The 27,959-nt window shown below is 37.0% G+C and overlaps 2 protein-coding genes across 2 annotated transcripts in view; one reads left to right on the forward strand and one right to left on the reverse strand.

Annotated features, from left to right (window-relative positions):
- Window positions 1-7,151: 7,151 nt before the first annotated feature.
- Window positions 7,152-27,840, forward strand: PRG4 (proteoglycan 4). Its single transcript, XM_065886168.1, has 12 exons — window positions 7,152-7,227; window positions 10,132-10,254; window positions 11,550-11,669; window positions 19,510-19,656; window positions 20,190-20,303; window positions 21,739-23,589; window positions 24,166-24,243; window positions 24,803-24,939; window positions 25,220-25,376; window positions 25,836-26,033; window positions 26,506-26,631; window positions 27,434-27,840. The coding sequence occupies exons 1-12, from the start codon at window positions 7,152-7,154 to the stop codon at window positions 27,529-27,531; spliced, it is 3,225 nt and encodes a 1,074-aa protein (XP_065742240.1). The 3' UTR covers window positions 27,532-27,840.
- Window positions 27,587-27,959, reverse strand: part of TPR (translocated promoter region, nuclear basket protein) — a 64,088-nt gene continuing 63,715 nt past the window's right edge. Inside the window, exon 51 of the mRNA XM_065886159.1 lies at window positions 27,587-27,785. Coding sequence (XP_065742231.1) covers window positions 27,730-27,785 — 56 coding nt within the window. The 3' untranslated portion in view covers window positions 27,587-27,729. The remainder of the gene's footprint in view (window positions 27,786-27,959) is intronic.

Raw genomic sequence — 27,959 nt, forward strand, 5'->3', positions numbered from 1 at the left:
TAATTGTGAACATGAAATAGAAAGATTAACCATAAGGATATACCACTGATATTAACTAAGTTCAATTTCATTATGGAGGCATGCTCAATTTCATTTTTATAGTTAATCAGACAGATTTAAGCATAAACACACCCTAAGAAGTATGGCATCATTATATAGGGTCAGAGAGTTTATAGAAATTAGGACAAGGAGAGGCTATCTCTTTTAAACAGACTAGAATTGTACATTGGCCACTGAGAGAGGAGACTCCATAATATATTACAAAAAAGTTTTGGGGGAACAGTTAACTATAGGCTGCATGATATAAAATTTTTCTTTGGGATCCAAAGTTTAAGTTTACGCAGCTGAAGCTTGTTTCTATGACTGCTTCTAACCTCCAAAAATACAAAAACATTCAAGTTATCTATATAGAGCCCCCAAGTTGTCTTTAATAGAAGAAAAAAGCTAAATATACATTTTTATTACAAAATAGCCTAAAAAAGTACCTGGAGTATTATAGAAGAATTAACATGACAATTATGAAGAAAATATAAATGTGTTTGCTAATTCAATAAGTTAAAACATAAGAATAAAAATTATTATTGACTTTGGGCTTCCCTGGTGGCTCAGTGGTTGAGAGTCTGCTTGCCGATGCAGGGGACAGGGGTTCGTGCCCCGGTCCGGGAAGATCCCACATGCCGCAGAGCGGCTGGGCCTGTGAGCCATGGCCGCTGAGCCTGCGCGTCCGGAGCCTGTGCTCCACAACGGGAGAGGCCACAACAGTGAGAGGCCTGCATACAGCAATAACAACAACAACAACAAAATTATTATTGATTTTGAATACATTTTTAAAATTTTAATTGCGAAGGGACAAATTCTTGAAGAGCATATGTAAGCATGTAAATAGTCGTATTATGGGTGGTAAAATTGTACGTGAATGTTTTTTCTTTTATTAATTAAAATATTTTTTAATTAAATAAAACAGTAAATCAAAAGCTGAGACTTAGTTGTCATTTTCTACTGAATTCATCACCTATGATGTCATCTATGATGACAGCCCATCTATGAAGGAGGAAGCCACATCTATCTTTGTTTTGTTTTTGTTTTTGTTTTTTTGCGGTACGCGGGCCTCTCACTGTTGTGGCCTCTCCCGTTGCGGAGCATAGGCTCCGGACGCGCAGGCTCAGTGGCCATGGTTCACGGGCCCAGCCACTCCGCGGCACGTGGGATCTTCCTGGACCGGGGCACGAACCCACGTCCCGTGCCCCGGCAGGTGGACTCTCAACCACTGCGCCACCAGGGAAGCCCCTGGGAAGCCCCCACATCTATCTTTTAAACTGGAATAATTTTTTAAAGACCCAAAGCTTCTTTGGGTCCTTACAGTGGTTCAGTGTTAGAACTTGGAATGTAATATGAAAAGAAGTCTACTTCTATAATTTTTAGACAATTGTAGGCTGGAATCCTGATCCTTCCAATCACAGGAAAAGCTACTGAAATGCTAGTACTTGATTTCCTTACTTGTAAAGAGAATAATAAAACCTACTTTTTTATTTGTCTTGTGTTTTTGTTTATGTTTGTTTTGCTTTAAGAAGAATCAGTGCCTGATATCTATTTGGTACTCAGTAAACGTGGATGGGAGTTGGTGGGAGTGTCGGCCAAAGCCTGACCCCACTCTGGAGGACATTGACCTCGAGTTCACCTCCATAAAGGGCACAGCTCCTCATGATACTACTTCAGGGAGGGCTTGAAGGAACAAAAAGATCTGGCCTTCACAACACCCCTGCCATAAATGTTTCCTTTGCGGAAAGAGCAGAGTACGAATAGAAGGATAAATAAATAATCATTCTTCTCCTCTCCCTCTCCATCCCTTCATCCTTGCAGACTAGTTGACACATACAAAGAAGCCAAGACTCTCCTTCCCAGTCCAAGGGAGAGGTAGGACAGGTGCTAATATTAGCTGTAACATTTATTCATAAATTCATTCAACCATCTATGGAGCCACCAGAGACGTAAAGGTCCTCTGGTGCTGGGTTTCATAAGGGATCAGCAAAAAGGGTCAAGAGAGAAAAAATGTTGAGCTTTATTTTAAGCTTCTGATTGTGTTTTCCATATCAAGCTTAATAAAAGCTTAATTGGGGCAATTCATCGCAAATGTCCTGCTTCTTAATTCTTTTGACAGAAACTAGCTACCATGGCAGACAAAGGGATTTTACAAGGATTATTATGCAATGTTGTACAAACAGCCAAAACTGCATTATGCTCAGTATCTTTGAAGAGCCTGGCGTTCCTGCTTTGGAATGACTCAATGTAATGTCCTCCACGGTGTCTCTTGGGAGACTTACCTCCTGTCCCACGTATTTGTGGTCCTTCATCCACACCCAAACTTTGCTCCCACTCTCTGAATTTCCCAATCTCAAGTATTTGTCACACTGAGTTATTAAAGCACCCTGATTCACTTTCACTCACTTAAATAGTTATGTGGAAATTACTCATGTTGTTGGCTCCTGGAAAATAAATTTGTAATGATTTTTTCTGAGCTGTCATATAATATGCTTCCTTGACATCTGGAATCCAAGTGCGGTGGAGTGGAGTGATAACAATGCTATAGTGGTAACAGTTAGAAAACAGAGATATGATGGCAAAGGAGCCATTTGAAGAAAGACAATAAACTTGAGTTAAACTTAACAAGCAGATATAGAGTATCAGTCAGGTACAAAAAGAATCTACACTAGCTGTGGAAAAGGCTACAAAATGAGCAAGATGTAATCACTCTGGAACCTTCAGAAGCTTATGACTTAGTGGGAAAATGGATATTGACACGTATGAAATGCCTTATAGATTACAAATAAAGCTATATAGGAGTGCAAAGTAAGCAGTTATTAACCCTGGATATGACAGCATATGGGCCATGGAGTTCGTTAACATCTTGGGCTTTGTAGCCAGACAGGCCTGGGTTAAAATATTAACTTTACCATTTACTGGCTTTGTAGTTTTTCCATCTTAAGCAAATTACTTAATCTTCTGTGTCTCAACTATCTCAAAGATAAAATGGGTTTAATTATAATAATTATCAGATCACTGGGAAGCTCAATTAAGCCATGCATATGTGCCATGTAGCCTCCTGTGAGAAGGGGGAAAAGAGGACTTTTAGGTCAAGCAATTTCCTGTTAGGAAAGCAGAGTGGAAGTTGTACATATCCATCTACTGACATTTCACTGGAGAAAATGTAGTCACCTGGTCACACAAAACTGAAGGGGGAGCTGGGCAATGGAATCTCTAGTTGGACAGCTAGAAAAAGGTAGAAAAGATCCGGAGCAATTATCAGATGGCCACGATCTCCAAAAGCAAATGCAATAATTCTTATCTAATGGTCAGACTTTTGATCCACATCCAGAAAAAAAGCCGCAGCTCTGTGAATGAAAATGCCATGAACAGAGCAGACAGAGCAGACGAGAACCAAATCCTCACCTCTATTCCATAGGAGAGGAGAGATGTTGCACTTCTAGAGTACGCTAATTTGACATTGTGAGCGAAATTAGGGCAATAGAGAGGAAGCTTGCATCTGTGGTTTTCCCCTGGTAGCCTTCAGTTTTTCCTAGGCTGCTGTTGGAAGAAAATGAAACATATCAAAAGCGTGGAAAGGCCGAGAGAAGCCAATTGGTACAGACACGCTGGCTACAGGGCAAAGTGACAGCTAACAGCAGGGAGGGAGACAGGGCACGCCAAGCAGAAGGGTACGTGGGTCTGGGATAATTTAATACAGTGAAAGTATCCCTAAACACACTTGAATGTTCTCTGAAAGCATCGCTGTGTTGCTGCCAAGCACAGAAACTGATGTTCATGAGGGTGAACTGGATGAAGAACATCCCTAGAAGACGGGTATAGGATCCAATATTATTTACATTTTCTCCACCTCTCTTTATCCTCCTCCCTATCTCTCCTGCACCAAAAACCAATCCTGAGATAATTTTTATCCCAATTAAATGAGATTTAAGCAAACATTAAGAAAATACATTTAATGAATAAAGAAATCTCAAAGGTGGAACCTGTAATCTAATGGAACAATTTCTGTGTGGCCAGCAAGGAAGGTTAAATGGCCCAATATTCACAGAATCAAGCATTTAGTACAATTCATAAAGATATATTTAGTAGATAAAATTTAAATGCTGCCATGCTTTAAAGGCAAACTTCACTCACCCAGATAGCCTCATTACCCAATAGAATTATGCAAATCAGGTTAAAACCTCATGAACTTAATATTTAATAAAGTCTCTCATTTTTTTCATACTTCAGTATGCAGAGAAAACACATTTGATGACAATGAGAATGTCTCAATGGATATGTTTAAAATTATTACTGGTCATAATTGTGTGTGTGGGTATTGTTTTACTTGTCAGTTTTCCAAGCCTAGAAGGTGAACTTAACAAGAGTTACTAGAGCAGATTTTTCAATCACTTTAAAAATGTCACTTGCCGTCATTCTAATGAATTTGTCCAAAGAAGGAAAATGATATTATAGATAGCTCTAAAAATAATAATCAGAAATCAATTTATGTTTTAAGAATATGTGTCTGTGTGTATATCTGTATCTGATATTCTTGGTATTCCCAGCATTTCAAACAAATCATAAGAAAACACTGTCTGACTTGAACAAATTACTAAGCTTCTAGCGTCCCCTTCTGGACCTCAGGAAAGCTAAGAATTAAGAGAATTCAATTCCATCCAACAGGATCTTCTGTACATCTACTAAGTATTGATTAGTGATTTTAAGTAAGATAACTCATACTCTTTAGCCGGCTTCACCCCCAAATGGAGAGCCTGCCATAAAGATACAGAGCAAGAAGTCATCTGGGTCTCAGGAACAAGGAGCAACCAAGACCTAGAAATCTCTCAGAACACTCTGCCTCTCTCTGCGTGACTGCTTCGTTTATTTGCATGTCTTTATTCTGAAGGACTTTCTCTACTTCTTTCGACCATAGACAAACTGGTAATCTCTGGATTGCAATTTCAAATTTCCAGGACAGGGAAACATATTAGCCTAGTTTATTTCAGGTTTCTACTGCCAACCCTGCCAGCTGAGGCTGATGTGGCAAGATCACATATACGAAAGCAGCTAAAAGGGAAATAACACTAAAGTTAGGGAGGTAGTTCCCAGAGAAAGGAGATTATTTAGAGGTGATCAGATAGTCTCTAAATTGTCCTTATACATTATATACTTAGCCTGGAATAAGAATTTTGGGAACAAAAGAGATGTTTATATTATAATCCCTGTCTTTACAAAGGTTACAATCTCATAAACCCACATGTAATCATGAAGGAGTAAAATTTAGTACCGTGTTTAAGTACTGAATTGATGGCTTTGATCGAAAGGGAGCTGAATATAGTGGAAACATGATGAAACCTCCTTTATGTATCCTTAGATGGGTCACAGATTCTTGATTTGTGGCTCTTCATCTTATCTGTAAAATATGGATGATTACATTTAACTTAAAGGCATTTTTTTGGTGATAATTAAGTGAGCGCATAGTAAACAGCAGAATCCAGGTTAAACCAGTTTGGTTCAACAAGCTTGTATTAAACACATCCTTGGTGAAGCACTGGACTAGATCCTGGCAAAAGAATTAAACATAGGTGTTTGTTGTCCTTGGGAAATTCACAGACTGTTGGAGGAGGGGTGGGGGGGTGGAGAGGAAAGAGATGAACAGTTAATTCAATGATTCTGTATGTGCTTTGGATTGATCTGACAAGTTTTTTGGGGGTGCTAGGACATAAACTGGGTCTTATGGAGGTAGATAGGACTTGAACAGGAACGCTGCATATCAAACTGGGTAAAACTTTGAGCTAGTTGACCCAGCCCGGCAAGGTTGACAGTTCACATTTTCTCTGTGGCAAGGAAGTTAATTAGTAAGTAAAAAGACCTTTTCCAAACAATGTTGGGCTTAAATAAAGGGGCTAAGGGAGATATCAATGCAATTTTTAAGCAGGTTTTTACATAGTAAAGGAAGTTATAAAAGCCACAGTGTACATCATCTACCAATAGGTAGAATCGAAAGCATATTTTTTGCGCTCGGTGAAAATGAAAATACTCAAGAAACGTACATTAGAATTAATAGTATAAGTTCAGAAAATTTATGCCACAAACTGACACTAGATAAATTTCAAAATCACTCTTTGCTGGATTAACTGGGGGAAAAAAAAAAAGAAAGAAAGAAATGACACGAGCATTTGACTATTTTAAAGTTGCTGCACTAGTCAAAGCCTGCCAGAGCAATTTACCATCTCAGAACAATTTGTTCACTTCACTTAGAAATTAGAAGTGTGTTTGGGCCAATAAATCTAAATTTATTTGTAGTAGTCATTTTTCTTAATGGAAGTGTTTTTCAGATGTTGCCTAAGTCTAGTCGTCTGGGACCTCTTCCAATAAATGAGGAAAGTTTGATTTCATAGGTTGTCACTGTTGATTTTGTCTAACCTTTGGACTAATTGGTTCATCCCAATGTATTTGCCCTGGTATATAAGACTTCCAGGACATTGGAGAAATTCATCTCTCCTTTTACGGGTAAGTGTCAAAGTTAACTTGCTTCATGGAATTAAATGTGTTTTCAGTTCAATAGGGATATACCTTATTAAAGGTGTTTGAGAAGATTTATAAGGATAGTGGTTGGAAAGTTTTGAAAAGGATCACATTTATGCAATACACCTGCTGGAAGCTTATAAATTTATTTTGAGAGTTAAGGGAAAGTTGGAACAATAACTCTTGTTTGTTAAATTAAATTTTACTGAAGCTGGTTATTTTTTTTTTTTTCCCCCAAGATAGGATTTAAACCCTGCACTGTAAGTACATGCTGTAATTTGAATAGAGTTTGAAGATAAGTCTGTTTTCTATTTGGGGAGATTCTAAAGTATTAAAATCGTCAGTAACATGACTGTGATGGTGATCTGATTTTTTTTTTCTGCATAAGATTAAATCTAATGGTCAAATATTTACAACAAATTAAGGCTGGTTACTTTAAAAGTCTTGTTTCAAGAATCAGATGGTTTTTATCAACAAATTGCATTTTAAAAATTACTGAAACACTGTATGTAACACAGGCATAAATTAGTCGTGAGATTCAAGAGCAGTTTTCTGATACTTTTTTCTTTTCAGCAAGGGCTCAGTACCCGAAAACAACTATGGAGAGGAAAATACTTCCCATTTACTTTTTGTTGCTGCTTTCTGTTTTCTTGATTCAGAAAGTTTCTTCTCAAGGTAACTTAACCATCAAAAATACTTTTATTTAACAACTATTGCTAATCATTCAGTTCTGACTTTTATGACAACAAAAGAAATAGATTTCTAAAAACGTATATTTGTTTGAGTTTAATACATAATAAAACCTTAAAATTATGTATAGAATATATAGCATATTTATAAGCATTTTGTATTATGAAGTTTTTCAAGAAGTTTTGAGCTTTTCAATGGAATTTTGTACTAATTATTCCTATAGTTCTCTCAAAGGTTTAAAAAAATATAGACACTTACACAATAAAACTATGCTGAAATGATAAAATATCATTAGATGAACTGAAATGAACAATATGTATATAGCATATAATTTTTTCCTACATGTTTACAAAGAAATTTAATCTTTTACATCAAATAAATTATGGATTCATGTCGATATATTACAATGAACATTTACAATGTTTCAAATGACATTTTATTAATCTTGAAAATGCCCCTTCTTTCTTATAAGGACTGTTCATCCAGATATAAATTTACACAGGTATGAATGTCATTTTATATTATAATATTGAACCATTCACAGCCATCCAAAAACAGAGTTAGTCCTGGATGAACAGTTCTTTGTATTCATTTTTAGAGAATGTTAAGGTACATTCAGTGTAATCACCTTAACAGAAGTCTCTAGCATCACAAGATAAATTACTTAACAATAACACCAAGCTTTGGATTTTTGTTTCCTTTTCTTTTTTTTTTTTTTGGTTCAAGTTATTGGGTTTTTTTTAAATTAATTTTTATTGGAGTATGGTTGCTTTACAATGTCCTTTTCTTTTTTTCTTTTTCTTTGATAAGCAAAATCTGAGAGAAGAAAAATCAAGGTGCATGACTGTTATGGCATTGTTTACATTTCCAGTAAAATAATTAAATAAGCCTGAGCATGTGAGATAGCTGCCTGCCATGGACATAGTTTCAGAATCACTTAGATAAGGTGGGAAAACGCATGAAAGAAAATATAAATATTTAATCAGGAATGACGAATACCAGGGTGTATCCAAACCCTCTGCTCTCTCAGAATAATATTACAAGGTTCATAACACTGGGTGCATTTCCTGAGCTACCTCTCCTCTGTGATACAATTGGCTGTTCACTAGAACAGTTTTACTCTCCTTTAAATAAATGAAATTAAAATTAGTTGTTAAAATCAACATCAATAAAAGTAGGACAGCCATTAAATCTATGGAAATAAATTTTCCTGTAAAGATGATTGACTTCCTATTTCAGAAATCTGCTAGTTATAAAAGAATAACCTTTTGATGTTGTCTTGTCTGCTTTTCTTGCGTTCTCAGCCTCTTCCCATTCTTTTTTCTTTATATATATGTATTTATATACATACACTATATATAATATGCATTTTTGTATGTATTGTGCACATGTGTATGTAAAAAGTTCTGAAAGTTGTCCTAATGTTTACTGCTTTATTTGCATATTAAGACTTTAACTTTCCTGGACTCATTATTTTGAGTAATTTTTCAGTGTGCTTCTGCGTCCCTCTATGGATTTAGGACATTGCACCTGCCAGTTTCTATTCCAGAGATGGATTCAGTTGTTACATTTCTGAGGTTATCTTTCAGGGAGGTTTTCAAGGTGTTTTCTAAATGACTTAAAAAATATATTTAAGGATAATTATGCTTTTGTTTTTGTTTTGTTTTACCCAAAATAACTCTGTTCATGACCTTTATTCAAGTCCAGATGCTTTTCAAGAGTCACCTATTTGGTACTCTCTTTAGTGGTGGTCTTAAGCATCTGACTTCCCCAACACTCATAGCGCCCAGTTATCCCCACGCATGAGAGGAGCAGGGGCCTAGGGAAGTTTGTGCTGGCATGACTAGCTTGCTGTAAACGTATGATCAGAAATGAGAGGCAATGTGATCAGGACAAGTTTGGGTATCAGAATCAGATATATTAGAGTTCAAATTCTAGGTGGGCTGTTTACTTAGGATGACCATATAATTTACTATGCAAATCAAGACACTTCTAAGAGTGAAAGAGGTCACTATGAATGATTTTTAAAATTTTATTTATTTTATTTTTGGCTGCGTTGGGTCTTTGTTGCTGTGACCAGGCTTTCTCTAGTTGTGTCGAGTGGGGGCTACTCTTGGTTGCGGTGCGCGGGCTTCTCATTGCGGCGGCTTCTCTTGTTGCAGAGCACGGGCTCTAGGTGCGCAGGCTTCAGTAGTTGTGGCTCGCAGGCTCTAGAGCGCAGGCTCAGTAGTTGTGGCGCACGGGCTTAGTTGCTCCGAGGCATGTGGGATCTTCCCAGACCAGGGCTCGAACCCGTGTCCCCTGCATTGGCAGGAGGATTCTTAACCACTGTGCCACCAGGGAAGTCCACTATGAATGATTAATAGGTGTTAATTGACCTGTAATACATATATACTGGAGTTATTAAGTAGCTGGGTGCCCTTGAGCAAGTTATTAAAATTTCCGTGTTTCAGCTTTCTTACCTCTAAAAAAGAGACTACTAATACTCTCCTGGCAACGTTTCATAAGCATTAGAGATAATGTATGACTCAGTGCCCAGCACAGAGATGCTCAGTAAATGGCAACTAGTCATCATCCTAGTAGCAGTATCAGTAGAGCTGTAGCTGCCAGCCCTCCTCCAGGAATACCATCCTCTTTTGTGCAAAGCCATTACTCAGCCTGATTTTCAAAAGTGCATTTATCTTCTCAGTCTAGTAATGAATAAAATGGCATGATCAAGGTCACCTAGGAGACCAGGCAAAAGTCACCTGGACCCATTGCTTACCATCATTCCCAACCTTTCCAATTGATAAAATTCTGCCTCATCAAGCAGCTTTGTCCTCCTCCCTAGATTTCTTCCTTTTTACAAAGTGGCTTGGCCCTGTTTACACTAGTATTGTATAATTTTAGATTTATCAAGCTGTGCAGGGAGATGTGGGGAAGGGTATTCTAGAGATGCCACCTGCAACTGTGATTATAACTGTCAACACTACATGGAGTGCTGCCCTGACTTCAAGAAAGTCTGCGCTGTAGGTAAGTCCTGAGAGCTGGTGTCTCCTCTGTCAAGCACATGTCCTGTGAGAGTCTCCTTGCACCCCTTGCAGTGCTGTTGTCACACTATTTCACTTCTCTGTGCTGAAGTGCCTTTCCCTTCCCTTGCATAAATGCTGCAGTGTGCTGTGCCTGAGGGTGGTGTCAAAGCTTGTGATCACTGGGGGAGGTTAAGGGGAGCCTGGAAGTCTGTCACTTGCACAAGGTTACTGACTAGTGCCAAGTATCATGTCTTGTTTTAAATAGAGACAATACTATGACTCAGGAATCATTAAGTAAATAGTAATGAGTAATTCTTTGCTATTAACCAGAGAGGTAATTGCTTAGGGATGGAGCCCTTCAATAGCTTCATCAAAAAATTCATGGACATAAAATAATCTTGCTGTTTAACTTTTTGTTATTAATATGTTTCTAAATTACCTGAAAAAGGTACTTTAAAAGTGTTTAATAATGAGTGTATAATGATTTCAGTTACATCCCAAAGGGTATGAATTTTAAATTATGATACTTCATTTAAACATACTTTGAACCATTTTCTTGTTAATGTGCAAATATTTCGTATTTAATTTATGAAAGTTATAATTAAAAGTGGCTCAAAGTTATATTTGCTTCAGAATTTTCATGTGAAGTTGATAAATATATTGTTGTACAATTTGTTTGTTGAGTAAGGTAATTATTTCAAATAGGCCTGGGTAAATCATCGTGGCTTTAACCAAGGCTTTTTTGGAAGTGAGCAGGCTTCTTATATAGTCCATATCATGGGATTAGGCTGAAATCTTTCAACTCTACACCATACCCAGTTTGTCATGACAAAGATTTCTGTATTATAAATGACTTTTGAGCCTAAACAGTGACCTATTTATATTAAGCCAGCTCTTTAGAATATATTGTTGTAGAATATGCATGCTCAATTGACAAAAATCTACTTAAAAAGTAGCAGTATCAAAAGGAGAGAATGGTGGGAATTCATATGAAGTGTACTTACCTCTTTAGGCATTTCCCAATTTTCCACTATCCATACATGAAATGACTCAGACAGCATTGGGCTGTCTCTTGGAGCCTTGAAGGGCAAGAAAATTTTCCTAGTCACCATATTTCTTTCTTGACCAGGGCTGTCTCCACTTGGGAAACCATCTATCTTCCAAATTCCAAATAAAAGACTTAGCTATGCACTTTTGGAACTCTAGTCAGCTATAGGGTGGGAAATGGCTATCAATACATGGGCATGACTGATTGTGTAACCAATAATCCATAATGTTTTGTTTTGCTCTGGGTAGAGTTTTCCTGTAAAGGCCGCTGCTTTGAGTCCTTTTCAAGAGGGAGGGCGTGTGACTGTGACTCAGAATGTAAGAAGTACGGCAAGTGTTGTTCCGATTATGACAGTTTTTGTGAAAAAGGTAAGCATCTCAGTACCAATCAGTGCCTCTCAGTACAGCCAGATCTGTGCACCTGTCTTAGCTTCACTGATAATGTCTTAACATGCGGTACAACTCAGGTCGTGATTTTACTAACATATACGCTATTTCATATTAATTTTGTTTCACCAAGATGAATTAAAGAAGGAATGCTTCTTCTAAAGCACTCCCTGGCTCAGCCAGGCTCCAGGAGTGCAAGTGATTGCAGGCTGAGTAATGGAGAGGATAGGGGCTGGGCATACATGCTTTTCTCCTCCAGGTGTGGTTCAATTTCAGGTTAAATCGACAGTAAGCAGCTCATTTGATGATTTCTTGTCTAATCCTATGGTGATGACCCCACAAAGTCACCTGTCCTTTGAGCTATCTGTGCTTTTGCTCTCAATGTTTTTGAGTGTATATTTGAGGACAGAATCAACACGTCCAGCTTCTCTGAACTAGTAAATTTGAGTCAGTTTAAAGTACTAAGTTGATAGGCAAACCAAGAAGCTAACTGTCCATTGTATTTCCCTTCTGATCTTTACAGTCCTCTCAGTAGTCTCTATCTAAATGCCTGTGTGTGAAGGAGTCAATAAAAATAGGTATTTCCATTTTAAAATCCTCTTCTCTGGTTTTGGTCCTGAAGGAGTACTCTTGAGGGCATAATAAAACCCTCCAGATTTACCAAAAAAAAACAAACAAACAAAAAAAAAAAAAACAAGGACTTTTAACAATGTACTTAAATAATGAATTCCTTTCTTTTACCAAATGTTTGTTCTTAAATCCTACTCTGTTAAAACAAGAATATCTATGGGGATAAAAGTGAAAATAAGCATTGCTTGCATAATCTTATTTTATTTAAACAAGGCTGCACCTTCTGCTTCTTTCAAACAGTGGAGAAATAGGGTGGAAAACTATTAATCAGCATAGTTAAGGAATATTTCTTAACTCTTCAATGTTTTCATTGGAGAGCATTCCAAAAATAATGGAGACAACCCCCTGTAATCAAAATTGCAGAGTTCAGAGTTCCTACAGCTTTCAGAAGGACACATGAGATGAGTGTTCCATATTTACTCATCACTCTGATAGTTGTTTTGGCTGTGAGACAAAAAAACTGAGAATTTATTTTGGGCAGAGGATGGATGGGGAGGGAAGATAGTTAGAGAATGACAAAGCATTGAGAGAACATGTTAATAAAGACAATAGTTTATACTACCAAGTGGTGGGTCAGATTACTTGAAGTTTATGTAAAACTCAAGGATAAAAAATTGATGAAGGTAGTGCATCATTTACAGAATTCACAGAGATAGTCAGGGTCCAACTGAAAATGAAGGCATCAGCCAGATGCCTTCATTTTTTTTCTTTTAAATTTTATTTTACTTATCTTTTTATACAGCAGGTTCTTATTAGTCATCCATTTTATACATATTAGTGTATATATGTCAATCCCAAACTCTCAATTCATCTCACCACCATCCCCCCCTGCAGCTTTCCCCGCTTCGTGTCCATACGTTTGTTCTCTACATCCGTGTCTCAATTTCTGCCCTGAAAACCAGTTTATTTTTACCATTTTTCTAGATTCCACATATATGTGTTAATATACGATATTTGTTTTTCTCTTTCTGACTTACTTCACTCTGTATGACAGTCGCTAGATCCATCCACATCTCTACAAATGACCCAATTTTGATCATTTTGATGGCTGAGAAATATTCCATTGTATATATATACCACAAATTCTTTATCCATTCGTCTGTCAATGGGCATTTAGGTTGCTTCCATGACCTGGCTATTGTAAAAGGTGCTGCAAAAAACATTGGGGTGCATGTGTCTTTTTGAATTATGGTTTTCTCTGGGTGTATGCCCAGTAGTGGGATTGCTGGATCATATGGTAATTCTATTTTTAGTTTTTTACAGAACCTCCATACTGTTCTTCATAGTGGCTGTATCAAATTACATTCCCACCAACAGTGCAAGAGGGTTCCCTTTTCTCCACACCCTCTCCAGCATTTGTTGTTTGTAGATTTTCTGATGATGCCCATTCTAACTGGTGTGAGGTGATACCTCAATGTAGTTTTGATTTGCATTTCTCTAATAATTAGTGATGTTGAGCAGCTTTTCATGTGCTTCTTGGCCATCTGTATGTCTTCTTTGGAGAAATATTTATTTAGGTCTTCTGCCCATTTTTGGATTGGGTTGTTTGTTTTTTTAATATTGAGCTGCAGGAGCTGTTTATATATTTTGGAGATTAATCCTTTGTCCATTGATTCATTTGCAAATATTTTCTCCCATTCTGAGAGTTGTCTTTTCGTCTTGTTTATGGTTTCCTTTGCTGTGCAAAAGCTTTGAAGTTTCATTAGGTCCGATGTGTTTATTTTTGTTTTTATTTCCATTACTCTAGGAGGTGGATCAAAAAAGATCTTGCTGTGATTCATGTCAAAGAGTGCCCTTCCTATGTTTTCCTCTAAGAGTTTTATAGTGTCCAGTCTTACATTTAGGTCTCGAATCCATTTTGAGTTTATTTTTGTGTATGGTGTTAGGGAGTGTTCTAATTTCATTCCTTTACATGTAGCTGTCCAGTTTTCCCAGCACCACATATTGAAGAGACTGTCTTTTCTCCATTGTATATCCTTGCCTGCTTTGTCATAGATTAGTTGACCATAGGTGCATGGGTTTACCTCTGGGCTTTCTATCTTGTTCCATTGATCTATGTTTCTGTTTTTGTGTCAGTACCAGTACCATACTGTCTTGATTACTGTAGCTCTGTAGTATAGTCTGAAGTCAGGGAGTCTGATTCCTCCAGCTCCATTTTTTTCCCTCAAGACTGCTTTGGCTATTCGGGGACTTTTGTGTCTCCATACAAATTTTAAGATTTTTTTGTTCTAGTTCTGTAAAAAATGCCATTGGTAATTTGATAGGGATTGCATTGAATCAGTAGATTACTTTGGGTAGTATAGTCATTTTCACAATATTGATTCTTCCAATCCAAGAATATGGTATATCTCTCCATCTGTTGGTATCATCTTTAATTTCTTACATGTGTCTTATAGTTTTCTGCATACAGGACTTTTGTCTCCCTAGGTAGGTTTATTCCTAGGTATTTTATTGTTTTTGTTGCAATGGTAAATGGGAGTGTTTCCTTAATTTCTCTTTCACATTTTTCATCGTTAATGTATAGGAAAGCAAGAGATTTCTGTGCATTAATTCTGTATTCTGCAACTTTACCAAATTCATTGATTAGGTCTAGTAGTAGTTTTCTGGTGGTATTTTTAGAGTTCTCTATGTATAGTATCATGTCATCTGCAAAAAGTGACAGTTTTACTTCTTCTTTTCCAATTTGTATTCCTTTTACTTCTTTTTCTTCTCTGATTGACATGGCTAGGACTTCCAAACCTATGTTGAATAATAGTGGTGAGAGTGGATATCCTTGTCACGTTCCTGATCTCAGAGGAAATTCTTTTAGTTTATCACCATTGAGAATGATGTTTGCTGTAGGTTTGTCGTACATGGCCTTTATTATGTTGAGGTAGGTTCGCTCTATGCCCACTTTCTGGAGAGTTTTTATCATAAATTGGTGTTGAATTTTGTCAAAAGCTCTTTCTGCATCTATTGAGATGATCATATGGTTATTCTTCTTCAATTTGTTAATATGGTGTATCGCATTGATTGATTTGCGTATATTGAGGAATCCTTGCATCCCTGCGATAAATCCCACTTGATCATGGTGTATGATCCTTTTAATGTGTTGCTGGATTCTCTTTGCTAGAATTTTGTTGAGGATTTTTGCATCTATATTCATGAGTGATATTGATCTGTAATTTTCTTCTTTTGTAGTATCTTTTTCTGGTTTTGGTATCAGGGTGATGGTGGCCTCATAGAATGAGTTTGGGAGTGTTCCTTCCTCTGCAATTTTTTGGAAGAGTTTGAGAAGGTTGGGTGTTAGCTCTTCTCTAAATGTTTGATAGAATTCCCCTGTGAAGCCATCTGGTCCTGGACTTTTGTTTGTTGGAAGAATTTTAATCACTGTTTCAATTTCATTACTTGTGATTGGGCTGTTCATATTTTCTATTTCTTCCTGGTTCAGTCTTGGAAGGTTATGGCTTTCTAAGAATTTGTCCATTCTCTTCCAGGTTGTCCATTTTATTGGCATAGAGTTGCTTGTAGTAGTCTCTTAGGATGCTTTGTATTTCTGCGGTGTCTGTTGTAACTTCTCCTTTTTCCTTTCTAATTTTATTGATTTGGGTCCTCTCCCTCTTTTTCTTGATGAGTCTGGTTAATGGTTGATCAATTTTGTTTATCTTTTCAAAGAACCAGCTTTTCGTTTTTTTATCTTTGTTATTTTTTTCTTTGTTTCTATTTCATTTATTTCTGCTCTGATCTTTATGATTTCTTTCCTTCTTCTAACTTTCAGTTTTGTTTATTCATCTTTCTCTAGTTCCTTTAGGTGTAAGGTTAGATTGTTTGAGATTTTTCTTGTTTCTCGAGGTAGGCTTGTATAGCTATAAACTTCCCTCTTAGAACTGCTTTTGCTGCATCCCATAGGTTTTGGATCATCGTGTTTTCATTGTCATTTGTCTCTAGGTATTTTTTGATATCCTTTTTGATTTCTTCAGTGATCTCTTGGTTGTTTAGTAACATATTGTTTAGCCTCCATGTGTTCGTGTTTTTTACGTTTTTTCCCCTGTAATTGATTTCTAATCTCATAGCGTTTTGGTCAGAAAAGATGCTTGATATGATTTCAATTTTCTTAAATTTACTGAGGCTTGATTTGTGACCCAAGATGTGATCTATCCTGGAGAATATTCCATGCACACTTGAGAAGAACGTGTAATCTGCTGTTTTTGGATGGAATGTCCTATAAACATCAATTATATCTATCTGGTCTGTTGTGTCATTTAAAGCTTCTCTTTCCTTATTCATTTTCATTTTGGATGATCTGTCCATTGGTGTAAGTGAGGTGTTAACATCCCCCACTGTTATTGTGTTACTGTTGATTTCCTCTTTCATAGCTGTTAGCAGTTGCCTTATGTATTGAGGTGCTCTTATATTGGGTGCATATATATTTATATTTGTTTTATCTTCTTCTTGGATTGATCCTTTGATCATTATGTAGTGTCCTTCCTTGTCTCTTGTAACATTTTTTATTTTAAAGTCTATTTTATCTGATATGAGTATAGCTACTCCAGCTTTCTTTTGATTTCCATTTGCATGGAATAACTTTTTCCATCCCCTCACACTCAGTCTGTATGTGTCCCTAGGTCTGAAATGGGTCTCTTGTAGACAGCATATATATGGGTCTTGTTTTTGTATCCATTCAGCAAGCCTGTGTCTTTTGTTTGGAGCATTTAATCCGTTCACGTTTAAGGCAATTATCGATATGTGTGCTCTTAAGACAGTTTTCTTAATTGTTTTGGATTTGTTTTTGTAGGTCCCTTCTTCTGTTGTGTTTCCCACTTAGAAAAGTTCCTTTAGCATTTGTTGTAGAGCTGGTTTGGTGGTGGTGAATTCTCTTAGCTTTTGTGTGTCTGTAAAGCTTTTGATTTCTCCATCAAATCTGAATGAGATCCTTGCCGGCTAATCTTGCTTGTAGGTTTTCCCCTTTCATCACTTCAAGTATATCATGCCACTCCCTTCTGGCTTGTACAGTTTCTGCTGAGAAATCAGCTGTTAACCTTATGGGAGTTCCCTTGTATGTTATTTGTTGTTTTTCCCTTGCTGCTTTCAATACTTTTTCTTTGTCTTTAATTTTTGCCAGTTTGATTATTATGTGTTTTGGTGTGTTTTTCCTCTATGGGACTCTCTGTGCTTCCTGGACTTGGGTGGCTATTTCCTTTCCCATGTTTGGGAAGTTTTCGACTACAATCTCTTCACATATTTTCTCCAGTCCTTTCTCTCTCTCTTCTCCTTCTGGGACCCCTATAATGCGAATGCTGTTGCATTTAATGTTGTCCCAGAGGTCTCTTAGGCTGTCTTCATTTTTTTTCATTCTTTTTTCTTTATTCTGTTCCGCAGCAGTGAATTCCACCATTCTGGCTTCCAGGTCACTTTTCCATTCTTCTGCGTCAGTTATTCTGCTATTGATTTCTTCTGGTGTAGTTTTCATTTCAGTTATTGTATTGTTTATCTCTGTTTGTTTGCTCTTTAATTCTTCTAGGTCTTTGTTAAACATTTCTTGCATGTTCTCGATCTTTGCCTCCATTCTTTTTCCGAGGTCCTGGATCATCTTCACTATCATTATTCTGAATTCTTTTTCTGGAAGTTTGCCTATGTCCACTTCATTTAGTTTTTCTGGGGTTTTATCTTTTTCCTTCATCTGGTACATAGCCCTCTGACTTTTCATCTTGTCTATCTTTCTGTGAATGTGGTTTTTGTTCCACAGGCTGCAGGATTGTAGTTCTTCTTAGTATTTCATTAAAAAAAATAATCAAACTATCTTGCATCTCACCCCTTAGTCTTTTTTTTTTTTAAATTAATTAATTTATTTTTGGCTGTGTTGGGTCTTTTTTGCTGCATGCGGGCTTTCTCCAGTTGTGGTGAGCAGGGGCTGCTCTTTGTGTCACTGAGTGGGCTTCTCATTGCAGTGGCTTCTCTTGTTGCAGAGCACAGGCTCTAGGTGCGTGGGCTTCAGCAGTTGTGGAATGTGGGCTCAGTAGTCGTGTCGCATGGGCGTAGTTGCTCCACGGCATGTGGGTTCTTCCTGGACCAGGGCTCCATCCCATGTCCCCTGCATTGGCAGGCGGATTCTTTTACCACTGCGCCACCAGGGAACACTTACTTGTTTTAAGATTGCTATAGATACCAGTTGTAGGCATCTATATATCTCAAAGTCATAACACTTCAAGAATTGAAGCAGTCAAGTGCCTCTGAATATGGGTGAGAAAACAATCCAAGAAGTTAAATAGTTTGCTCAAGATCACTAGTTAGAATGTGATAAAACTGTTTCTTGAGTTGAGGTACCTGGTGTTTTTGTGGGGTGGGAGGAGAAAGAGGGAAAGGTATGGTGGTCAGTTCATGCAGATTGCAAAAACAGGGTTCTGAGGAGAAGTTTGGTAAGAGCAGGAGGATTTATCACCACTGTCCTCTACCCAGAGTGCTTCCTCCTACCCCATTCTCTGCTTTCTTATCTTTCAGAATTCCTTCTTTTCTTCTGGTTCCTAATGGTCAAAACATGTTCCATGTAGGTTAAAAAGATACACATCAAACCACTAAGCTATTTATCTTGGAGAAGGGCAATACATTTTGAGGAAAGCATAATGTGAAATTCTTCCATGAGTTAATATTTATGTAGAACTTTTGTAATTAAGAAAAAGAAAAAAAGAAACGTAAATTGGTATCATTTGATTTAAATGAATATGAAAACAGGAAAATGTAATTTTTATATTTATCTTCTCGAGAGCACAAACATCTGTCAGCCACATGCAGTGATTATTTTGATATCACAGGAGGCTGGCACAAAGTATACAGCTCATAAAGTATTTTTTAGGCAGGCAAATACCTTCAGAAATCATCCAGAAGAAACACCTCTGTTTACAGGCAAGAGGAGTTCAGGAGGGTTTGCCCATTTGCCCAAGGTCACGATAGACCCTTGTAGGTCTAGAACTGGAAGTCTTCTGACTCCTGAGCCTTTGCTCCCCATCATAATTTACAATTTGAGAACCAATTTTTTTTTTGTAGCAATGCATCTTCAGATAGCTTGGAGTAATTGTTGGTGTTGGGCCAAGAGCCTGCCTATACAGGTTTTCACCAGCATTTACTCTTGAAGCCAGATGCATCAGTGCCTTTCACAGTTAAGAGTTGCTGATGAATATGAACAAGAAGTTAACTGACCCATCTTGCTTGGTCTCAGTGCACAGTCCTGCATCACCACCACCTTCAAAGTCTGCACCTCCACCTCCAGGAGCAACTCAGACCATCAAATCAACAACCAAACGTTCACCCAAATCATCAAGCAAGAAGACTAAGAAAGTTATAGAATCAGAGGAAATAACAGAAGGTAGGAAGATGACAGATGTAAAAAAAGGAGGTTTCTGAGATGAAATAACCTGTAGGTGGACTTTTATAAGACTCCTCATAGTACAGGGTGATCTTCTGAGTCATTAAAGGCTCATCACACTGCTTGTTTTAGGGCAGAGTTTAAGCCAAAGTATAAATGCTCAGTTATTTATTTTCCTTATTTACCAAACTCAGTATGGGACTAGGTTAAAATAATCAGAAGAAACAAGTCTTACTGTTTAAAAACAAACAAAAAAAAGCCATGATTTTGTTTGCAGAACAATTTGATTCTGTAAGATATGGGGAAGTTGAGAGAAAGTTATATAGTTATACCGCTAGTTATCTGTGACAAGCTCAGGTGCCTTGCTTTTAACTGACATTTACAAGAGCTGTTGCTCATAGTACTGATAAAACAAAAGCAGAACACAGACATTTGTAGATCAATAAATAGCATTTTTTGTTGTATTTGAACTGGCAGTTCTTTTTTGCTTTAAATCACAGTTGGTGTGATCAACTTTTTAATTTGATTTATAGAACATTCTGTTTCTGAAAATCAAGAGTCTTCCTCCTCCTCTTCCTCAACTTTTCGGAAAATCAAGTTTTCCAAAAATTCAGCTGCTAATAGAGAGTTAAAGAAGAAACCCAAAGGTTTGAGCATTGATAAAGATCAGTGACTATATCAATGCCATGTTAACAATAATGACCTAAAAGTAAGGCGTGTGGGTAGAATGATTTGAGGACATTTCAATATTTGGGGGGGGTATGTAACTTCATAAAAATTACTTTAGAAGATACCAGTGAAAATTTCCTATAGGAAATTAGTGCCAAGCAGCTAGGAAACCACTCTATAAAGCAAAGGAAGAAGATACTATAGAAGCAACTGTAGAACCACAGGATGGCACCAGATATGACTATTAAGTTTTCTATTTCAAGTCCTGTCTACCTGACATCATTGCTTTCTTCTCTTTCCTCTATCTTGTCTTTTCATTTCTCCTTCCCCAGATTTATTTTATTTAACTTTTATATACTTCCTTAAGTGTTTTAAAATGTTAATCCATTAAATTCTCATACATTTCTGAGAAAGGCAATATTATTATCCACATTTTACAGATCCTCTATTATTTTCCTAATAAATTATCTGTCGTATCTGGCTGATTTTTCTGTAGTAGAGAAACTACAGAATTGGCTATTACCTCCTAAAAAGAGATTCCCTTTGTTCTGCTTTTCTATTATTTCCTGAATTTCTAAAGTACATCCTCATTCTCCAGGAAGTACTGGATTCTGGATACTGGAGTTTTGAAGAACTCATTTCCTGGGTGGTTATTTCCCTGAAGCCTTCTTTCCAGCTGAATAGCCAGATATTTAATCTTTGAGTTATCCAGAGAGTCTTGCACACAATAGAAGTGTTTGCTAAATGGAGCTCATCTCAGTGATGTGCCTCTTGGGCTCTGTATGTCACCTATGGGGTAGCTGCTAGGGGAAATCCTGTTAAACAGGGTCCTTTTGCTGCCATGGCATCCTAATCTCCTCTCTGTATCCCGAGACTGCTGAGTTTATCCAGGTAGAGGAAAGAAAGCAGTTAAAAGCCATGTGCACAGAAACAGGCCTAAGCAGGAACCATGGGGGTGACTGGAACAGATTCCTTGGATGTAGTTATAGAGGTCTCTGAGGGAATTGGTGCAGTGAGTCTAAAAGATGTTGGAACTAGGTTTCCAGTAGGAAGGAAGTGGCACCAAGCAATAAGGAATAAGAAGAGTTGAGAAAGTGACAGGCAAAGAACACTGACATAAAGAGTAGAATTAGTGTTATTGATCATATTGATCATTTCAAAGTTGCCACTTGCTTCCATATATTCTATTGAGTTTTACTTGTGTTTTTCACCCCTTATCCCATTCATTCCCTAAAATAGCCCAATAAGATAGGTTGAGCATTTATCATTTTACAGTAAATTAATAGACATGTTAGAAATTAGCAATTTGCCTAGAGACAACACAGCTAGTCAATGATAAGGATGGCATCTTTATGTCACTATTAAAGAAAAAAAAACTATACAAAAATAAAAGATGTATATTTTTTTCACTAGTAAAAGACAACAAGAAAAGAACCCCTAAAACGAAACCTACCCCAGAACCACCAGTAATAGATGAAGCTGGAAGTGGACCGGACAATGGTGATTTCAAGCTCACCCCAACTCCTAACATTCCCACCACTCAACGTAATAAATTTACCACAACTCCCAAGATTACAATAGTAAAACCAATACTTTCTAAACCCAGTATTCCACCTAATTCTGACACAACTAAAGAGACGCCTTTGACAGCCAATAAGGAGACAACAGATGAAACTAAAGAGACTTCTACAACAAATAAACAGACTTCAACTACTGCAAAAGAGAAGACTACTTCAGCTAAAGAGACACAAAATGCAGAGAAAACATCTACTAAAGACTTTGCACCCACATCTGAAGTTCCTGCTACATCTACACTCAAAGCTGAAACTATAAGCAAATCCCCTGCTCTCACCTCTCCCAAAGAGGCAGATCCCACCACCAAGGAATCTACACCCACCACCACCAAGGAGCCAGCTCCCACCACCAAGGAATCTACACCCACCACCACCAAGGAGCCAGCTCCCACCACCAAGGCATCTACACCTACCACCACCAAGCCCACTCCCACCACCAAGGCATCTACACCCACCACCACCAAGGAACCAGCTCCCACCACCAAGGAATCTACACCCACCACCACCAAGCCCGCTCCCACCACCAAGGCATCTACACCCACCACCACCAAGGAACCAGCTCCCACCACCAAGGAATCTACACCCACCACCACCAAAGAGCCAGCTCCCACCACCACCAAGAAGCAAGCTCCCACCACCCGCAAAGAGCTAGCTCCTACCACCAAGGAATCTACACCCATCACCACCAAAGAGCCAGCTCCCACCACCACCAAGGTGCCTGCTCCCACCACCACCAAGGAGCAAGCTCCCACCACCAAGGAATCTACACCCATCAACACCAAAGAGCCAGTTCCCACCACCACCAAGGAGCAAGCTCTCACCACCAAGGAATCTACACCCATCACCACCAAAGAGCCAGCTCCCACCACCACCAAGGTGCCTGCTCCCACCACCCCCAAGGAGCCAGCTTCTGCCACCCCCAAGGAACCTACTCCAAGTTCTCCTAATACACCTGCTCCAACCACCTCAGAGGCCTCTACTTCAACTATCACCATGGAGCCTCCCACTACTCCTAAGGGCCCTGCTGAATCAACTCCTGAGTTTCCTGTAGAACCCACACCAAAGACTCTTGAAAACAGTCCCAAGGAGCCTGCTGTACCTACAACCAAGGCTCCTAAAGTGACCAAACCTGAAATGACTACAACAGCTAAAGACAAGGCCACAGAAAAAGACACAACTGATACCATGGCATCATCCAAAATTACTCTTAAAGCAACAACTCTTGCACCCAAAGTAATGACTGCGACAAAAAAGACAACTGAAGAGACTACAAGCAAACCTGAACCAACAACAGCTATAACAAAAGGTACAGCTACTAACGCTCAAGTGACAACTCCTAAACCCCAAAAACCAACCAAAGCACCCAAAAAGCTCCCTTGTACCAAAAAGACAAAAACACCTAAAGTGAGAAAACCGAAGACTACACCAACTCCCCCAAAGATGACATCAGCAATGCCTAAATCAAACCCTACCTCTTTAGCAGAAGCCAAGCTCCAAACCACCACCAGCCCTAACCAAACTGCCAACTCAGAAATAATCGAAGTAAATCCAAAGAATGAAGATGCAGATGCTACTGAAGGAGAAAAACCTCACATGATTCCTAGGCCCCCTGTGTTAACTCTTATTCCAGGCACTGATTTCATAGGGAGAGGACCCAGTCAAGGCATTGGCATCAACCCCGTGTTTTCAGGTAATATGAATCAGTTACTTTCATGTTTAAAATTGACAATGTTAACTTAAATCTTTCTGAACCAGGATGCCCTGATTTAGTATTATTCTATTGATATATATTATTTAGAACCCTGAACTTGTGAAGTTTTGCATCTTCTCTACAGGTAAGCAGAGGGGTAATCACAGTAAGTTTATTTTGTTATTTGGAAAATCAAGTAATAACCTAGGATTGCAAAAATCTGCAATATTGTTTTCCAAACCAATTCCACAGGGCAATCAGAATTGAGAAACAGAATTTCACGTTGAGATCGAATATCCAATACTTGTCTAATTTAGAAGATCAGGTACCCTTACCCATTCCAGTTCATAATTTATTTTTATATAACACTTTTTGAATAATATCACCTTTAAGTAAAACAACTATGAAATATATCACTTCTTTTTCACCTCTGAAATATATGTACCTCAAATTATACTCTTCAAGAGCTTAGGAAAGGGTGAACAGAGGAAATAGAACCCAGTGGGTTCTATTTTGAAAAGAACGGAACACTTTTCTCATTTTTATATTGGCTTAATTTGTGTTAATTCGTTTTAGATGAGACTAATTTATGCAACGGTAAGCCGGTAGATGGACTGACTACTTTGCGCAATGGGACATTAGTTGCATTTCGAGGTGAGTTTTGCACACATTTCTTTTTCTGCCCCTTGTTTTTTTCTTGGTGTTTATGAGAGCAAGAGCCATGGGAGAGTACACGTTTGTGCTGAGCTTCCTGGAGGGAAACCTGATTGATGAACTTACCTCACACAGTATTATAAGGACCTGAGGGTAAATACCAAAATATTGGATTAACAAAACTGGACATAGTAAAGTAACAAACAAAATAAAGTTATTTAATTATAACTCCTTAATGCTAACAGGTAAAGAAAATGAGAGATAAGTCATTTTCTGTAAATCACAAAGCCAGAAGGCTCTTCCTAGAGAAGCTGGGAAACTAAAATATTTTAAGTTATGCTAAATTTCAGACTTGAGAAATATCTACTCTCAGAAATGTTCAAATACTACCTTCTGTATTAGTACTAAAAATTCTGACTAAACATCATAGAATGCTTGTTAACACATTCAGTCTGCTTCTTTATGATAAACTGTTTTTAAAAGATTTCATTTTGATTTCTTCTGGGATAGGTTTTAGTCTTCATTCAGTTTGTAGGCTGATCATCACTTTCAATTTTAGGTCATTATTTCTGGATGCTAAATGCATTCAGTCCACCATCTCCACCTCGTAGAATTACTGAAGTTTGGGGCATTCCTTCCCCCATTGATACTGTTTTTACTAGATGCAACTGTGAAGGAAAAACTTTCTTCTTTAAGGTAAGAAAAATATCTTTGTGAGAGAAATCAGCAAATAGTTATTCTTTATTATGACAATTTAACCTCCACTTCAGAAGGGTCTCCATATTTTAATAAACTATCATTAAAATTTAATAAATAGTTAACACTCAATTTGGTAACATCGTCAACTTATTCAAATACTTAACTAAGTTAAAACTTTCTCTCTATACTTAAATCTAAGAATGAGTTCCTAACCTTTTTTTTTCTTTTTAACCTTTTAAAAAAGCTGTTCACATCATTTCCTCTTTTTAATTACCAGGATTCTCAGTACTGGCGTTTCACCAATGATATAAAAGATGCAGGGTATCCCAAACTAATTTCCAAAGGATTTGGAGGACTAAATGGAAAAATAGTGGCAGCTCTCTCAGTAGCTAAATACAAGAACAGACCTGAATCTGTGTATTTTTTCAAGAGAGGTATGTGTTACATAATTGACAAAATTAAAAAAACTTTTAAGGAGTGATCTGCCAGGAAAATTTTATTCAATATTTCCATTTATTATAGGGTTTACTGTCAAAAGATATCTTTAATGGCTAGAATCAAGTATTTTCAATTAAAAAATAAAAAGGGCAGTAAGAAGTATTTAGCTCTCTCAACATGCAAATCACAATTTCATGAGTTTTCAGGACATTGATATAAAGAATGTCATTTATTTTCAAAGTTAAATATATAACTATGCAATTTGTTGGCTTTATTCACAAGTACTTCGAGATTTAGTGATTATTTTTATAATACCTTGACTAATAACCATTATTAATGTCTGGACATACTTTATGAAAAACATTGTTTCCTATACCTTGTAAAAGCTCTTTTCCATCTCTTTTGGGAATTAAAATTAATTTTCATATTGTATGTGATTTTCTAATTCATCATAGGTGGCAGCATTCAGCAGTATACTTATAAACACGAACCCACCCAAAAGTGTACTAGAAGAAAGTTTGCTCTAAGTTATCCAGTGTATGGAGAAACGACACAGGTTAGGAGACGTCGATTTGAACGTGCTATAGAGCCTTCCCAAACACACACCATCAGAATTCACTATTCACCCATCAGAGTCACTTATCAAGACAAAGGTAATATTTTTTACTGTGTTAAAAATTCTTACACATGAAGTAGATGTAATAGTTTCTTACAGAGTATGGCTTATTAAATATAAATACTGACCATATAACCCTAATACTTAGTATTATTCTAATAATAATAAATTGATGCAAAACATCAATTTGCTTCAATGAATGACCAAAGATCAATACTTTTTTCTTTGTGGCTAAGAAAGGCAATTTATTCAGGCTTGTTAATTATAATACCATTAACCAAGAACATTAAATCCAAATCTGTAATCCTTAAAACAGTCCTAAAAGGTAGATATTTGTACCATATCAGAGATAGCAAAAGCTGAGGCACTGAAGTTAACTCACCCAAGGTAACAGAGCTACTGAGTGACCAAACTGGGATTAAAACCCAGGTCTGTTTGACTCGAACAGATGCTTTTTCCAATACAGTACATTGCCTTTCAATCTGAAACCTTTAAAGTGTCATCTGCAGGTTTCCTCCATAATGAAGTTAAAGTGAGTACACTGTGGAGAGGACTTCCAAATGTGGTTACTTCAGCTATATCACTGCCCAACATCAGAAAACCTGATGGCTACGATTACTATGCCTTTTCTAAAGGTAAGTTATTAAGTAAAGTCTTAATAGCTTTCTGAAGATGGTATCTAATCTCTGAAACATGAATAAATTCAAAGCAAAAACAAGTGTTCAATGGTGACTGAAGGTGAGAAATTAAATTACATCACTTATTCTAATTATTCTGAAGAAGAGAAAGTTTAGATTTTTGCTTTACTTTCAATTAAATTGAATGGATTGCAATTCATTTCTGCCCTATCATTCATGAGATTAAAGCCTATTATGAAGAAACATCCAATTAATTGAGTAAAACTGCTACTGAAAACAATATTTTACTTCTATTACCTGTGGCATTTAACAGAGGTCTTGTTTGCCACGAAGTTGTACTGATTTACATCATTACACAGTCTGTAAGATCAGAAAGAAGTTGCTGAGAAACTAATTTTATTAACAAAATTATATTACCTGGGATATTTTTCCTTGAAAAATCCATAAAAATATAAGTTCTTCTGCCTATATAAATGTCATCAGAATGTATTTTTTTAAAGAATAAACCCCCCCTCCCCAAAAAAGAATAAAACCCAAATGAATTATTTTTTAAACTAACTCGGTTTTCTCAAATTCTTACTTTGAAAAAGCAGAGTTAAACCTAATTTTATTGAAAGATGGTGAAAGATCAGTCAAGGCAATTGTTTTTCTCTTTGTCAGAAAGTTCAAATTAATTAATACATTCCTGATATTAAAATGATAAATACTGTCTTTGAGTATAATAATAAATATAAACTATTTTTAAGTTCAAGTGTTTTGTTTTCTTTTTAATTGAAAAAGTGACTTCTCTTCTGTTTAGATCAATATTATAACATCGATGTGCCAACTAGAACTGCAAGAGGCATTACTACTCGTTCTGGACAGACCTTATCTAATGTCTGGTACAACTGTCCTTAGACTGATGGGCAAAGGAAGAATCGACTAACTAAAATGAAGAAAAGAATGATAAATATTGACACTGAAACACATTTTATTAATAAAGAATGTTGATATAAGCATACCAATTTAAATACAAAAATGTTTTTCAACTCAACAATCATTACACTAAAACAGATTTGACTAGCTTATTCACAGTTATTATAGTTTATAGAACATTTAATTAATATTTCCTCTATTTATTCCTCCTCTCCCTCCCATTGCATGGCTCATACCTATAAGAGAGAAAAAGAATTAAACTGAATGCATCTTTTAAAAAGTTAGCTCAAAACTAGAGTATTCACTTACCCTAGTTCATTATAAAAATTTTCAAGATCAAGTGTGCAGGCATGTAGACAAAAAGCTGTTAGATATGTGACATCTTCAATGGAACTTACAACAATCAGATT

This window comes from Phocoena phocoena, chromosome 1, assembly GCF_963924675.1.
Source record: "Phocoena phocoena chromosome 1, mPhoPho1.1, whole genome shotgun sequence".
Classification (NCBI taxonomy): Eukaryota; Metazoa; Chordata; class Mammalia; order Artiodactyla; family Phocoenidae; genus Phocoena; species Phocoena phocoena.